Source organism: Pristiophorus japonicus, chromosome 1 (genome assembly GCF_044704955.1).
Source record: "Pristiophorus japonicus isolate sPriJap1 chromosome 1, sPriJap1.hap1, whole genome shotgun sequence".
Classification (NCBI taxonomy): Eukaryota; Metazoa; Chordata; class Chondrichthyes; family Pristiophoridae; genus Pristiophorus; species Pristiophorus japonicus.
Genome location: NC_091977.1, coordinates 398,009,925 through 398,027,008, shown reverse-complemented (window position 1 = coordinate 398,027,008; position 17,084 = coordinate 398,009,925). Strand labels below are relative to the sequence as shown.

Here is a 17,084-nt window from a genome sequence, read left to right as displayed (position 1 = left end):
CTTTAATATGTGAGGAATAGAGTACAAAAACAAGGAAGTTATGCAAAACCTTTATAAAACACTGTTTAGGCCCCAGCTGGAGTATTGTGTTCAATTCTGGACACTACACTTTAGAAAGGATGTCAAGGTCTTGGACAGGGTGCAGAAGAGATGTACAAGAATGATACCAGGGATGAGGGACTTCAGTTATGTGGAACGACTGGAGAAGCTGGAGTTGTTTTCCTTAGAGCAGTAAAGGTTAAGAGGATATTTGATAGAAGTGTTCAAAATCATGAATGATTTTAATAGCGTAAATAAAGAGAAACTGTTTCCAGTGGCAGAAGCACTGGTAGCCAGAGGACACAGATTTAAGGTAATTGGCAAAAGAACCAGAGGCGAAATGAAGAAACTTTTTTGATACAGCAAGTTGTTGTGATCTGATGCACTGCCTGAAAGGGTAGTGGAAACAGATTCAATAGTAACATTCAAATACTTGAAGGGAAAAAATATTACAGGGCTACAGGGAAAAAGCAGGTGAGTGTGATTAATTGGCTAACACTACCAAAAAGCTGGCATAGGCATGATGGATCGAATGGCCTCATTCTGTGCTGTTTCATTCTATGATTCTAGGTCAGACTCTGATGACATAATTGGGGCCCGATGTTCCATTTTGACCTAAGGCTTAAGCAGGATAGCAGTGGTGGCTCCCCCATCTGGCAAATCCTGCCGGGAACAGCAGACAGGTCAGAATGGGCCCAGCAAGGTTAAGTTCTTTAATTATTTCTTTTTTAAGTTTCCTTGTGGGCCAGGATGAGCATAAATCTTGGGCCATCCCTGTATCGGGCTTCCAATTGCCTCGAATGGGACTCCCCTCCTGGAGCTTTCCTATGGACTTACCACAGCCAGGGACCGATACCACAGGGTTCCGGCAGGTGACCTCCTGCTGCCCAAATTCAAGCTCTCGCCCAGCAGTAAGGCAGTGATTCCTGCCGGGTTCAGGTGAGAGTCTGATCTTGCATATGTAAATGAGGCTTGGGAGCTAAATCTCTATGAGCCTCAGCATGCAAGCTTATTACTCGCCCTGGCCCCCTATGCACCGATCCTACCCAGAGTTAAAATCGAGGCACAGGAGCAACCTATTCCAACATCATGAAGTTGCTCCTTTAGTTTAGTTTCTTGCTTCTTTAGCTTACATTCACATGTTCCCATTTTCCTATCTTGGTTCCACACAAAATATTTCCATAAATATACGTGATCTTCTTAATTACATTTTTAAAACTTCAATCATGTTACCCTTATTTTTTCAATTAGCCTAAGGCAAAGAAGGAAATATTGGGAGGTGTGATTAAAATCTTGGTCAGAGGTAGGTTTTAAGGAGGGTCTTAAAAAAGAGGAAAGGAAAGTAGAGGTGGAGGGGTTTAGGTAAGGAATTTCAGAGTGTGGGGCTTAGGCAGCTGAAGGTACATCTGCCAAAGGTGTGCTGAAGGGAGGGAGGGATGCCGAAGAGGTAAGAGTTGGAGGAAAGGACAGTTAAGGAGAGGGGGATTGTATGGCTGGAGGAGGTTACAAAGGTTTCCAAGATAAGGAGGAGCAAGGACATGAAGGGATTTAAACATGAGAATGAGAAGTTTAAATTGTATGCATTGGAGGATTGGAAGTCAATGTAGGTCAGAAAGGATAGGAGTGCTGGGATTTGGTACTGGACAGAATCTTAGTAGTAGAATTTTGGATGAGCTGAAGTTAACAGTGTGGAAGACGGGCGGCCGACCATTACAGCATTGGAATAGTTGAATCCAGAGGTGACAAAGACATGAATGAGGTTTTCAGCAGCAGGTGGGCTGAGGCAAAGGCAAGAGATGTTACATAGATGGAAGTAGGTCGTCTTTATGAGAGAGGGTATATCGAGACAGAAATTTAGCTTGTGGTCATATAGGATGCCAAGGTTGAAAACAGTCTGGTTCAATCTGACACAGTGGGGGGAGAGATGGAATCAATGGCAAATGTACAGAGTTTATGGCAAGAGCTGAAGACAATGGCTTCAATCTTCCTATTGTTTAACTGGAGAAAATTACAGCTCATCCAGGACTGGATGTCAAACAAGTAGTTTGACAGCACAGAGGGGTAGAGAAAGGTGGTGGAGAAACAGAGCTGAATGTTGTCAACATAGATGTGAAAGCGAACCCTATGTCTTCGGATGATGTTGCCAAGCATGCAGATGATTTGAGGGCTAAGGATAGATCATTGGGAGACCTCAGAAATAACAGTGTAGGGGCAGAAAGAGGAGCCATTGCTGGAGATGCTGTGACTATGATTGGATAGGTAAGAATGGAACCAGGCAAGGACAGTCCCACAACAACGGAGGTGTTGGAGGAGGATGGTGAGATCGATCATGTCAATGGCTATAGAAAGAATGAGGAGGGAAAATGCACCATGATCACAATCACAGAATATGTCATCTGTGACTTTGTTTAGGGCCTCTTCAGTGCTGTGGCAAGGGCAGAAACTTGATTGGAGAAATTTAAACATGGAGTTATGGAAACATGGGCACAGATTTGGGAGGTGACATATTCAAGGATTTAATTGGAAGGGGAGATTGGAAATGGGTTTGCAGGGACAGAGGGGTTGAGGGTGTCTTTTTTTAAGGATGTGACTATTTTGAAAGAGAGGGGGGACAGTACCTGAGGAGAGGAAACCATTTACCATGTTAGCTAGCATGGGGGTCAGGAAGGAAAGTTGGATGGTCAGTGGGAATGTCAGCCTTGACACAGTGGTAGTACTCTCACATCTGTCAGAAGACTGCAGGTGGGAATAGGGGAATTCCAGTGGGTTACACCAATTGCTAACTTGTCTCCTTTCTGAAATTCTTCCCACATCAGCAGGAATTCTTCGCATAGCATTGTCAGGGGAAGAGACCTAGCATTTCTGGATTCTGCTTGATTTCACACCCCTGCAGACCCTCTTCTACCCCTTTTACCCTGGATGTTTGCCCCAGGCCCCCATGAATGCAGGACCTTTGAATCTTGCAGGAGTTTTTATACTACTGGGAGTTCAGGCAAACACCAACTAAAGAGATAAGATCAGAAGAAGCTTGAAGAAACATAGGTATATGAATTTACATAAACTTTCTTAGACATTACATCGAATATTCTAGACCAGCAGGCAAGGGAACTAGGGGAAAACTTTCCACTGCTGGAGTCATACCTAGCATAAAGGAAGATGGTTGTGGTTGTTGGAGGCCAATCATCTCAGCCCCAGAGTATTGCTGCAGGAGTTCCTTAGGGCAGTGTCCTAGGCCCAAGCATCTTCAGTTGGTTCATCAATGATCTTCCCTCCAACATAAGGTCAGAGGTGCGGATGTTCGCTGATGATTGCACAGTGTTCAGTTACATTTGCAACTCCTCAGATAATGAAGCAGTCTGTGCCCACATGCAGCAAGACCTGGACAACATTCAGGTTTATGGCAAATGGCAAGTAACATTCATGCCACACAAGTGCAGGTGATGACCATCTCCAACAAGAAATAGTCTAGCCACTGCCCCTTGACATTCAATGGCATTACCGTCGCCGAATCACCCACCATTAATATCTTGGAGGTTATCATTGACCAGAAACTTAACTAGACCAGCCACATAAATACTGTGACTAAAAGAGCAGGTCAGAGGCTGTGTATTCTGTGGCGAGTGCCTCACCTCCTGACTCCCCAAAGCCTTTCCACCATCTATAAGGCACAAGTCAAGAGTGTGATGGAATAGTCTCCACTTGCCTGGATGAGTGTAGCTCCAACACTCAAGAAACTCAACACCATCCAGGACAAAGCAGTCTGCCTGATTGGCACCCCATTCACCACATTAAATATTCACTCCCCCCACCACCTGCGCACCGTGGCTGTAGTGTCTACCATCTATAAGATGCACTGCAGCAACGCGCCAAAGCTTCTTCGACAGCACCTCCAAAACCCGGGACCTTTAACACTTAGTAGGACAAGGGCAGCAGGTGCATGGGAACACCATCACTTGCAAGTTCCACTCCAAGTCACACACCATCCTGACTTGGAAATATATTGTCGTTCCTTCATCCTTCGAACAGCACCGAGGGAGTACCTTCACCTCACGGGCTGCAGCGGTTCAAGAAGGCGGCTCACCACCATCTTCTCAAGGGGAATTAGGGATGGGCAATAAATGCTAGCCTTGCCAGCAACGCCCACATCCCATGAATGAAAATTGAAATACAAGGCCAGAAGAGATCCCAGGAAGAGAGCTTCATGGGTCAATTGAAAGGGATGCCACTCTATGAATGTTCAAATTTCTCATCACCAGCTGCAATGCATTCTTTATGTGAATGCTTGATTTGCTGGGCGCAGTCACAATGGATTTATGCTGAGGAAATCCAGTTTGTCAGCTTTATTTAAAACAGACAAGTGTCTGGACGAATTCTGTGCAACAAGGCATACCTTTCACTTACATGATTCTACTTTGAGTGCCAACTTCAACTGCTGAACATTGGAGTGATTGTCAAGAGGACTACTGTAGTTCTGTTTCTGGTGTTTTGACAGATCAGGAGGGATACTGAAGAATGTTTATGAACATGTGTCTACTTGTTGTACCTTACATACCTCGGTCATTTAAAAATTTCTGAAACTAGAATTTCAGGAGGGAGAAGCCCTGACTGCTGTGGTGGCAGAAGGACATGGAGGCCAACAGCATGTCGGAAGTCTACGATCCGGGCTGCCAGAGAAATTCGTAAGCAAATTTTTAGGCACATATTCGTGGTTGTGCCTAAAAATTGTGGTCGGAGGCTTCCTTCGTATGAATGCCTCTGACCCGAAAAAATCTACAAAACTACCTGTTGGTCCCGGAGGAACGTAGGATTCCGGTCTGAGGCCTTCATTCGCTGTGTAGCGTATGGGAAAATGTCTTCCACGTACGAATGCGTCTGCTGAAACCACGTGGGCCTGGACCACCAATCACTATCTAGTATTCTCATTGATAAAAATGGGAGCTCCGTTTGTACAGGCTCCCATTGCTATCAATGAGAATAACCCCCTAAAATACCGAAACATAGCATAATAAACAAAATAAACACCTCACATATTTAAAATTAATTGAAATTAAATGTAATTAAATGTTTTAGAAAAAAATATATTTTTGGAATTTTTTTAATGTGTTTTAATCGTGTTAAAAATAAACTTACCTTAATGGGCAGGGATTTTAATATAAAAATGAATGATTAAATTTAATTTTTCTATGTTTTAAAAGTGTTATGCTGGTAAAAGTAAGCTATATGCCTGCTTTTACCAGGGGTAAAAGTTTGAAGGACATTTGCTGGGCATAAGTTGGGCAAATAGCCCAATCTCTGCCGCGCGGATATCCTTTCTGCGGGGATGCATAGAATCTGTCTCAAGAAATTTTGACAGATTGGAAAAGCCGGTTCTCAGCGCCTGTACATTGTAGCCCGAGAAGTGGCTTTTGAGAAGCCTCGCCGCAGTCATGCATACTTCGTACGCACCCGGCGAGGTCGCAATTTTCGGCCCATTCTCTTTGGTTCAACATCATTCTGCTGATTATACATTCATCGCAACATCTCTCCAGCCTTTATGGCTCCTCAAATCCTTTGGTGCATGACCACACTTGTCTTGGAGGCAGTTCAAAGAAGGTTCCTGAGATGAAGGGGTTGTCTTATGAAGAAAGGTTGAGCAGGTTGGGCGTAGACTCATTAGAGTTTAGAAGAATGAGAGGTGATCTTATTGAAACATATAAGCTTCTGAGCAGGCTTGACAGGGTAGATGCAGACAGGATGTTTCCACTTGTGGAGGAATCTAGAACTGGGGGCATAGTTTCAGAATAAGGGGTTGCCCATTTAAAACAGAAATGAGGAGGAATTTTTCTATGAGGGTCGTGAATCTTTGGAATTCTCTAACCCAGAGAGCTGTGGAGGCTGGGTCATTGAATATATTTAAGGTGGAGATAGACATATTTTTGAACGATAAGGGAGTTGAGGGTTATGGGGAGCGGGCAGGGAAGTGGAGTTGAGGACAGGATCAGATCAGCCATGATCTTATTGAATAGAAACATAGAAACATAGAAAATAGGTGCAGGAGTAGGCCATTCGGCCCTTCGAGCCTGCACTGCCATTCAATGAGTTCATGGCTGAACATGCAACTTCAGTACCCCATTCCTGCTTTCTCGCCATATCCCTTGATCCCCCTAGTAGTAAGGACTACATGGCGGAGCAGGGTCGAGGGGCCGAATGGCCTATTCCTGCTCCTATGTTCTTATGTTCATATGAATACATCTGTTTTTGGGGTCTCACAAACCAATCATGCCACATCCCGTCAACAATACCTCAGAGTGTAGCTCATTGAACAACAGGGCCAATTCATACATACACATATCTTCAATGATAGTTCTCAAGGACACATTCCGTATTAATTCACTACAAGCTATCACTATGCTTCTCCTGAATGCCTAGACATGCTTTCCTATGACATATCCTAGTGCTTCTTCGAGATTCAAACTGAGCGCCAGTGTCATGAGAAATGGTTGGCTACACATGTGGACGACGAGCCTTTTGGGACTGTGGTGGCCATTGTCTCATGACAGCGGAGTCTTAGGAAGAACCCGTTGTGCTGCAGTTTCCCGGGGAGGCTGGCTTTGACTCCTATTTTCCACTTGAGTTGGCTCTGAGGGGACTGATGGGTGAGCTGGCATAAGCTGCAATCCTGAGAGAGAGCTGCAGCATATTGGAGAATTCCTGCTATGCTGGGCTCAGAGGGCAGATGGTCACTTATCAATAGGAAGGCTGTTTTAATGGTTCCCATATGATGCAGAAAGCCCCAAGAGTGGATCTCTTACAACTCGGCCTTAAGTGTTTGAAACCTGGAAGATAAGTACTCTCTCATCTATCCCCACCCCACCCCTCTCCTAGCCTCAAGGACTGCAGTCTGATTCTAATGAGGAGACACCGACTTGTCCTAGGTGATGTCTGCAGGGCAGACAGCAGTAGATTGCAATGAATATAATACATACTCCATTGATATTTGCAAAATAAATTATTCTTCCACGATGTTGCTATACATTAGGTCAGTGGAATCCATCATAATCCCTGCCATCTTCTGCGCATCTCAGGAGATTCCTCCATATAGGTGTGATGGTTGTCGAATATCATTTTCAGAGCAGGACCCGTGATATCTGTGTCAACTGACTCCTTACCCAAGGGTAGCCGTGTCTGCAACCTATGTTCAGGAATGGCAGAGTTCTCTTCAACTCCTCAGCTCCTTTGTGCTCTGTGACTCTCCCGGTGCTAATTACTCTTTCATATTAACTTTCTCTCCCTGGATGAAAATTTATGAAATGGTGAGTGTGAAAGGGAAGATGAGTGATACAGGGGTGAAAATGAGGGTCTGCAGCCAGAAGCTGCAGGACCAGTGTCCTCAGTTTCCCTGTGCTGCAACTGATCTGCAGATGAGGAGGAAAGGAACTAAGAATGGGCGTGTGCCACGGAAAGAGAGGAATGATATAGACAGTAATCTTCTGGAGTTTTTGCCTGTTGGGTACACTGAGAACCTGCAGCAGGTGCTGGCAATGCTTTACACACACTCACCTACCTCTCCATTGCTGACAGCTAAAGTGTAGTTCCTCCCCAGCATCTGCATTGCATACTCCTGATAAGGAGCGAGCTGCCTACTGTCAGGGATTTACTCCACCCCATTTTCTCCTGCAAAACCTGCAATGTTGGTGAAGGTAGGTATCTGAATGATATCACCCAGGTACCAGCAGGCAGCTAATGTTACAGTGAGGACAAGTGCTAGAAGGAACCTGTACGTGAGGTTGGAGTTGTAAGGAGATGCAAGCACGAAAGCATTGCACGTGGAGTTCCAAATTCAAGTTCCAGAGTTAAATAACCACAGATCCAAGGTGTACTGTGCATGATGATTTAGCATTCCACTGAAGAAGTGAGGGTGAGTAGTGGATGGGGATTCGTGGTGCCAAAGTGTATAAGGGAAGGTGGCAGTTCTCAATTTGCCTGCTCTCAAGAACTATTTCAACTTCTTCTCGAACTAGTCCACAGTCCTGGGTGTAAGAGAGATGGCATTCAGATCCACTGCCACCTCTATCCACATGGTTCTTGTGACTCCATTTACTGGCTACCTCATTTGACCGCTCAATTAACATTCACTTCACATCCCCATCTGCTTCATTAGCACCTGCAGGTCAGCATCTGAGAAATTATGTGCTTTGCATATTGGTCTTTTTGCTGCGAGAAAACTAGTTGGGGCTGCTGGCACTTGTAATGAAGCTGCCATGAAATCTTTGGGCACATGGAAATATTGCTGCCTCTTCTGAAACTCTTCTTACAATAGACCAAAGAAAGTGAGATAAGAAAACAGTGCAAATTCAAATTATGCCAAATGTTGCAGGAGAAATCACTTACCTACTTTCCCTCCATGAAACTGCTGCCACTTTATTTGCTGCAGGCTTTTTTTATCCTCCAGCAACAGGCTTTCACATTTCCCCCATCCCCATATAATTCTCCCATAAAACTCAGGAGTAGCATTCCCAGCCTGTTCAATATATGAAGGAACTGACCCCACAAATTGCGGTATGGCCACCATCACATCACCAGTGGGCGCAAGTTCCACCCCTCAGCAGTTCCAATGTCTTATTGAGAGGGCGCCTATTGAGAGGGTGCTGAAAGAAACAATATGAGTAGAGATTAGTAATTACCAGGGCAAGTAATAACTGAAATAAAAAACAGGAAATGCTGGAAATACTCAGCAGATCAAGCAGCATCTGTGGAAAGAGAAACAGTGTTAACATTTCAGGATGATGACCTTTCGTCAGAACTGGAAAAAGTTAGAGATGTAACAGGTTTTAAGCAAGTGCAGAAGCAGAGAAAGTGGAGGGGGGAGGAAAGATCAAAAGGGAAAGTCTATGATAGGGACAAAGGCAGGAGTGATTAAATGACAAAAGGTATGATAGTACAATGTAAAAGGAGATGGTAATGGAACAAGTAAAGAAATAAAACATCTAGAAAAGGTGTAAATGGGAATGGCAGAATCATCAACAACTGTCATATGAAAAAATAGGGGCAGAGATTATGGCCTGAAATTGTTGAACTCGATATTGAGTCCAGAAGGCTGTAAAGTGCCTAATCGAAAGTTGAGGTGCTGTTCCTCGAGCTTATGTTGAGCTTTGTTGGAACAGTATAAGAGGCCAAGGACCGAGAGGTCAGAGTGGGAGGGGAGTGGAACGGAGAATTAAAGTGACAGGCGAACGGAAGCTTGGTGTCACGCTTACGGACTGAACGGAGGTGTTCTGCAAAGCGCTCACCCAATCTGCATTTGGTTTCCTCAATCTAAAGGAGACCACATCGTGAGCAGTGAATACAGTATACTAAATTGCAAGTACAACACGTAAATCGCTGTTTCACCTGGAAGTGTTTGGGGCCCTGGACAATGGAAAGGGAGGTGGTAAAAGGACATGTGTCTCTCCTGCGCTTGCACGGGAAGGTGCTGTGGGAAGGGAAGGGGGTGGTGTGGGTGATTGAGGTGTGGACCAAGGTGTCACAGAGGGAAACCTTATCGTGGTTCTGGGAGGGAGGGGAAGGGGTGAGAGCTGAAGTGCGGGAAATGAAATGGACACGGTCGAGGGCCATGTCATAGAATCAAAGAATCATAGAAAATTACGACACAGAAGGATTCCAATTGGTTCATCATGTCCGTTTTGGTCGAAAAAGAGTATCCAGCCTAATCCCTCCTTCCAGCACTAGGTCTGTAGCCCTGTAGGTCATAACTCTTTAAGTACACATCAAAGAACGTTTTTAATGTGATGAGGGTTTCTGCCTCTACCACCCTTTTAGGCAGTGAGTTCCAGACCCCCACCACCCTCTGGGCGAAATTTGTTTTCCTCATCTCCCCTCTAATCCTTCTACCAACTACTTTAAATCTATGCCTCCTGGTTATTGACCCCTCTGCTAAGGGAAACAGGTCCTGCCTAACCACTCTATCGAGGCCCCTCATGATTTTATATACCTCAATAAGGTCAACCCTCAGCCTCCTCTGTTCCAAAGAAAACAACCCCAGCCGATCCAATCTTTCTTCATAGCTAAAGTTTTCCAGATGGCAACATCCTCGTAAATCTGCACTCTCTCTAGTGCAATCACATCTTTCCTGTAATTGCAGTAAAGCTGTGGCCTAGCTAGTGTTATATACAGTTCTAGCATAACTTGCCTGCTCTTATATTCTATGCCTCAGCTAATAAAGGAAAGCATTCCGTATACCTTATCGACCTGTCCTGCTACCTTTAAGGATCTGTGGACATACACTCCAAGATCCCTCTGTTCCTCCACACCTCTCAGTATCCTCCCATTTATTGTGTATTCCCTTGCCTTGTTGCCCCTCCCCAAATGCATTATCTCACACTTTTCCGGATTGAATTCTATTTTCCACTTTTCTGCCCAACTGACCATTTCATCGATATCTTCCTGCAGTCTAAAGCAAGGGACCGAGTACTGAGCCCTGTGGAAACCCACTGGAAACAGCCTTCCAGTCTTAAAACACACACGTCAACCATTAACCTTTGCTTCCTGCCACTGAGCCAATTTTGGATCCAATTTGCAACTCTCCCTCAGATCCCATGGGCTTTTACTTTTTTGATCAGCCTGCCATGTGGGACCCTGTCAAAAGCCTTGCTCAAATCCATGTAGACTCCATCAAATGCACTGCCCTCATCAGCCCTCTTTGTTACCTCCTCAAAAAATTCAATCAAGTTAGTCAGATACAACCTTCCCTTAACAAATCCATGCTGACTGTCCTTGATTAATCCGTGTCTTTCAAAATGAAGATCTATCCTGTCCCTCAGAATTTTTTCCAATAATTTTCCCATCACCGAGGTTAAACTAACTGGCCTGTAATTACTCGGTTTATTCCTTCCTCCTTTTTTAAACAATGGTACAACATTAGCAGTTTTCAAATCCTCTGCCACCACTCCTGCAGCCAGTGAAGATTGGAAAATGATGGTCAGAGCTGAGACAATTTCCTCCCTTGCTTCTTTTAATAGCCTAGGACACATTTCATCTGGTCCTGGCGATTTATCTACTTTCAAAGATGCTAAAGCCCTTAATACTTCCTCTCTTACCATGTTTATCCCATCCAATATTTCACTCTCTTCCTCCATAACTTCAATGTCGACATCGGCCCCTTCTTTTGTGAAGACAGACACAAAGTATTCATTAAGCACCTTATCCACTTCCTCTACCTCCACCTCCACATAGATCACCACTTTGGTCCCTAATAGGCCCTATTCTTTCCTTAGTTATCCTCTTGCTCTTTATGTAATTATAAACTATCTTTCGGTTTTCGTTGATTCTACTTGCCAGTATTTTGTCATGCCCTCTCTTTGCTTTCCTAATTTCTTTCCTAATTTCCTTCTTAATTTCACACCGACACTTCCTATACTCTTCCAGGCTTTCTGCAGTATTGAGCTCTCGATATCTGCTATAAGCTTCCCTTTTTTGCCTTATCTTACCCTGTATGCACCTTGTCATCCAGGGGGGCTCTAAATTTGGCAGTTCTGCCCTTTTTCTTTGTGGAAACATGTTAACCCTGAACTCCATGTATCTCCCTCTTGAATGCCTCCCACTGCTCTGACACTGATTTACCTTCAAGAAGCTGTTTCCAGTTCACTTTTGCTAAATCACTTCTCAACCGTGTAAAATTGGCCTTCCCCAATTTAGAACCTTTACTCTGGTTTTATCTTTGTCCTTATCCATAATTATGCTAAAACTAACTGAATTGTGATCACTAACACAAAAATGCTCTCCCACTGATACTCCTTCCACCTGCCTAGCTTCATTTCCGAAAACTAAATCCAGAACTGCCACCTCTCTTGTTGGGCTTGCTATGTATTGGCTAAAAATGTACTCCTGAATGGAATTTAGGAATTCTGTGCCTTCTCCTTTTACACTGATAGTATCCCAGTTAATATTAGAGTAATTGAAATCCCCCACGATTACTGCCCTATTGTTTTTGCACTTGTCAGAAATTTGTCTACAAATTTGCTCTTCTATCTCCCTCAGACTGTTTGGGGGTCTATAGTACGCCCTCAGAAATGTGATTGCCTCTTTTGTTGTTATTAGTTCAACCCATTTAACCTCATTTGATAATCCTTCTAACATATCATCCCTTCTCACAGCTGTAATTGCTTCCTTAACCAATACTGCCACCCCCTCCTTTTTTAACCCCCTCTCTAACTCATCTGAAAACCCTGTAACCAGGAATGTTGAGCTGCCATTCCTGTCCTTCTTTCAGCCATGTCTCAATAATAGCTATAATATCATGCCGGGAGCAGCGTGCAGCTGTGCCACTTCAGGGAGCAGCGCGAGCTGGTGCAGGAGGGCAATGACTTGGAGCAGGGTGACTGAATTGGACGTCACCAAAATCAAGGTTGCTGATTGGAGAGTGGGCAGGTACAGCAGGAGAGGTGGCAAGCAGCAGAGTAGCAGCGAGGTCGGGGCGAAGGAGCAGCGAGAGATTGTAGAGCGACGTGATCGGGGCCAAGGAGAGGCATGAGTTCGGGGCCCAGAAGAGGCGAGGGTCCAGGGGCAGCAAGGGCCAGCCCTCACTGCAATATGTGTGCGCACTAGATCCATGCAGCAGAGCTGGTCTCCAGTCGTCTTGGTTAATCCTTGCCACTGGATCAAGACCTAGCTCGAGTTGGAAATCGGTGGTTAGTGGTGTGCCACAGGGATCGGTGCTGGGACCACAACTGTTTACAATATACATAGATGACCTGGAAGAGGGGACAGAGTGTAGTATAACAAAATTTGCAGATGACACAAAGATTAGTGGGAAAGCGGGTTGTGTAGAGGACACAGAGAGGCTGCAAAGAGATTTAGATAGATTAAGCGAATGGGCTAAGGTTTGGCAGATGGAATACAATGTCGGAAAGTGTGAGGTCATCCACCTTGGGAAAAAAAAACAGTAAAAGGGAATATTATTTGAATGGGGAGAAATTACAACATGCTGCGGTGCAGAGGGACCTGGGGGTCCTTGTGCATGAATCCCCAAAAGTTAGCTTGCAGGTGCAGCAGGTAATCAGGAAGGCGAATGGAATGTTGGCCTTCATTGCGAGAGGGATGGAGTACAAAAGCAGGGAGGTCCTGCTGCAACTTTATAGGGTATTGGTGAGGCCGCACCTGGAGTACTGCGTGCAGTTTTGGTCACCTTACTTAAGGAAGATATACTAGCTTTGGAGGTGTACAGAGACTATTCACTCGGCTGATTCCGGAGATGAGGGGGTTACCTTATGATGATAGATTGAGTAGACTGGGTCTTTACTCGTTGGAGTTCAGAAGGATGAGGGGTGATCTTATAGAAACATTTAAAATAATGAAAGGGATAGACAAGATCGAGGCAGAGAGGTTGTTTCCACTGGTCGGGGAGACTAGAACTAGGGGGCACAGCCTTAAAATATGGGGGAGCCAATTTAAAACCGAGTTGAGAAGGAATTTCTTCTCCCAGAGGGTTGTGAATCTGTGGAATTCTCTGCCCAGGGAAGCAGTTGAGGCTAGCTCATTGAGTGTATTCAAATCACGGATAGATAGATTTTTAACCAATAAGAGAATTAAGGGTTATGGGGAGCGGGCGGGTAAGTGGAGCTGAGTCCACGGCCAGATCAGCCATGATCCTGTTGAGTGGCGGAGCAGGCTCGAGGGGCTAGATGGCCTACTCCTCTTCCTAATTCTTATGTTCTTATGTTCTCTGTCGAGCCCATGTGGTGGCTGGTGTGTAACGGCCACCACATGTTAAAGAAATCCACGCACAGGCATCTTGCATGCTTCAATATGTAGTTCGGGACCTGGAATGTCAGGTCCTTCATTGAAACACCTGTGAACTAATCCTTTTTTGGTGTGGAAGCAAGTCATCCTCGATACGAGGGACCATCTAAGAAGAAGAATATCATACTCCCATGTGTCTATCTGTACCCTTAGCTCATCTGGCTTATTTCCAAAACTCCTTAGTGTTGTATATGCAGACTATGGATGTACTCTCTGTGTGGTTGCATTAGATGGAGACTTGTTTACCTCATGTACTATCAATAAGGTTTATACTGTGTATATACATGCTGGCACCACTAGAGGGTGCAATTGGTGGAGACCGGGGTTTCCTGCCCTGGTGGCAGGGCCCAGTATAAAAGGCTGCACACCATGCTTGTGCCTCACTCTGGAGTTTGGAATAAAGGACCAAGGTCACTACAGTTTGAGTACAACACATTGCCTCGTGAAGTCATTCATAAGTACATCACAGACATAATAACTGGCGACGAGAATAAGGACTTTCACACGATCATGGCTATCTTTGGCACACTAAAAGACTTCACAGAGCGTGATGATTGGGATGCCTTCACGGAAAGGCTCGAGTAATATTTCGTAGCAAACGACCTGGCAGGGGAGACGGACACATTGGCGGAGAAGCGCAAGGCTATACCGCTGACCAGTTGTGGGCCCGAGGTCTACCGCCTCATCAGGGACTTGCTGGCACCCATGAAGGCCTGTAGCATGAAGGGCCACTTCCAGCGTATATGTAAAAGAAATATGACTCACCATCTAGCAGAGGAGTCGGTAGGTGACTTTGAATCTAGCGGGGAATATGATGATTTGGCCAGAGAGGCAGCTCAGCCCCAAAAAGTGTATGGAGTGCATACCTGCACCACCGATTGTCCTCCAGTGAAGATGGAAGTCGAGATAAACGACGTTCCAGTCTTCATGGAAGTGGACAAGGGAGCGAGCCAGTCAGTGATGAGCCAGGATGCCTTCGAGAGGCTATGGAACGAAAAACAACCCGAGCTGGTTCCAGTACAGAAAAAGTTGCGCACCTACCCCAAGGAGCTGATCCCAGTCCTTGGTAGTGCGGATGTAAATGTAATCCATAATGGCGTGCTGCACAAGTTACCTCTGTGGATTGTTGCGGATGATGGTCCAACGCTACGCGGAAGAAGGTGGATGGGGAAGATCCAGTGGAAATGGGAAGACCTCTTCACTCCAGCAATCAATGTCCCCCATGCTCAGAGGCAGAGCAAAACCTCACCTTCGCTTGGGCCAGGGACCAGAGAACAGACCAGCGCAGCACCTGAGGCACAGACCGTCCATCATGACTGCGTGGCAATGATCTGACCGGAATGATCCAAAAGTATCTTCCCGGCTTCAGTGGCAGGACTCCTGGGGAGGAAGATCGAATTCACAGGCACTCTTCCAGCTTTTGTGGCAAAATCGTGGGAGAGAAGGATCAAGGCAGTCGACCTCGAGGACAGAGGCAAGATGGCGTCCCTGCTGTAGCGAGGTGCAGCGTGGCTGAAAAAAAAGATGGCTGTGGCAATATCACGAGGTGCAACCCTGAGGGACCAACATGTGGTGTCTAACAAAGGATTTGATTGGGGTAAAGCCAGCAGGGTTCTCTTAAAGGGGACCTGCAACCAACTGAATTTAAAGAGACATTGTATGCATGGCAATCAATGTAACGAACCGATTAAGATTGTGAACAAAATGTTGTTGCGAATTGTCAGTACCATTCCTAATATAGAGAACAAAATGCTGTTGTGAGATGTCGGGAATAGAGTGTTCCCAAAAGTAGCAAGCGAGTGACCTCAGGAGGGTGAAGGCACTGATCCTGATACCCTGCCCCAGGTCTATTCCACGCGGCAGGCACCCGATGGCACTATTCGTCACGGACCTGGAAACGAAAATGGCGCCAATACGCGCAGTCGGCTGCTGTTGCCCACCACCCCGGTGGAGACGGCGCAGCCCCCAGACCCAGTCGCTACCTCAGCCATGTCTGGGAGCGAAAGGTCAGAATGAATGAGTTCCCCAAACGGGACCTGGAACAGCCAGGTTCCCAACACCGTTAGAGAGCAGGCAGAAGACTCTGCAGCCCTCAAAGTAGGTCAGGGAGGCCACACACATCTGTGGCACTGCCCACCACTAGGCAACGGCAAAGGCCCTGAGTCCTGGCTAGGTGAGCGAACCATACCCACCTCACTAGCAGGGGGCACAGCGCCGCCATCAGATGACTAGGACCCCGTCCGGTTGTTCTGGAGCTAGCCTCCTCGCATACCTGTACTGCTACCTCAGTACTGACCATGACTGAACCATGAATGCAATCTATCCAATCCTGGCGCACGACTGTAAAATGTAACAAATATAAGTCACTGAACTAAGGTGTCACAATACAAACTGTAAAAAATATATTTTTCTTCCTTTTTTTGTACTTGCACTCTGTCCGATCCTGTATGTTAATGTAACGGGCCAGCTGCATGATCTCGCCGTGGGGGGGGGGCGGGGGGGACGGGGCGGGGAATGGATGTATGTAGCCATGGATACACACATGGATAACACCCAGAACGCACTGGAACCTCCACTGCATCATCAAACTATCTAATCTGGTAACCACCACCCAACGTTGTGGCAAAAGGACTTGGGGGTTAACAGGGAGAGAGCCAAGCCAAAGCACAGCCAAGGTGCAAGGGCTATTGGCACTTAAGTCTGGGGAGAGCTAAGCCAGAGCACATAGTGCAAAGATAATTGGCACAAAGGACTTGGGGGAGAGTGATGTTGTATATGCAGACTATGGATGTACTCTCTGTGTAGTCACTGTGTGGTTGCATAAGATGGAGACTTGTTTACCTGATTTACCAAGATTTGCACTGTGTATATACATACTGGCACCACTAGAGGGTGCAACTGGTGGAGACCAGGGTTTCCTGCTCTGGTGGCAGGGCCCAGTATAAAAGGCTGCACACCATGCTTGTACCTCATTCTGGAGTTTGGAAAAAAAGACCAAGGTCACTACAGTTTGAGTACAACACATTGCCTCGTGGAGTCATTCATAAGTACATCACAGACATAATACTTACTATATACCATTTAGCATTGCCAAACTGCATTGTTGTCTATTTTCTAGCCTTTGTTTCCTCTGCTTTCCAAACTCGCTTACTAATTTTCTGCTTTCCATTTCCTGCTTTGCTTTTCTCTCTTCTAAATGAGCTTGAGCCGTGGTGCAGCAGGGAGGGATTCAAATTCGTGGGGCATTGGAACAGGTTCTGGGGGAGGTG

General features: G+C 45.8%; 1 protein-coding gene across 5 annotated transcripts in view; it reads right to left on the bottom strand.

Annotated features, from left to right (window-relative positions):
• The window catches only part of ppp1r42 (protein phosphatase 1, regulatory subunit 42), a 223,005-nt gene that overhangs the window by 3,861 nt on the left and 202,060 nt on the right, over positions 1-17,084 (bottom strand). For 2 of the 5 annotated variants that reach the window (XM_070875368.1, XM_070875377.1), the window contains exon 11: positions 8,565-8,666. The exons of 2 other annotated variants lie outside the window; for them this stretch is intronic. In XM_070875368.1, coding sequence (XP_070731469.1) covers positions 8,595-8,666 — 72 coding nt within the window. In that variant the 3' untranslated portion in view covers positions 8,565-8,594. Of the gene's footprint in view, positions 1-8,564; positions 8,667-17,084 lie in introns of those variants that run through there. One more of the 5 variants, XM_070875396.1, reaches the window with a different exon arrangement.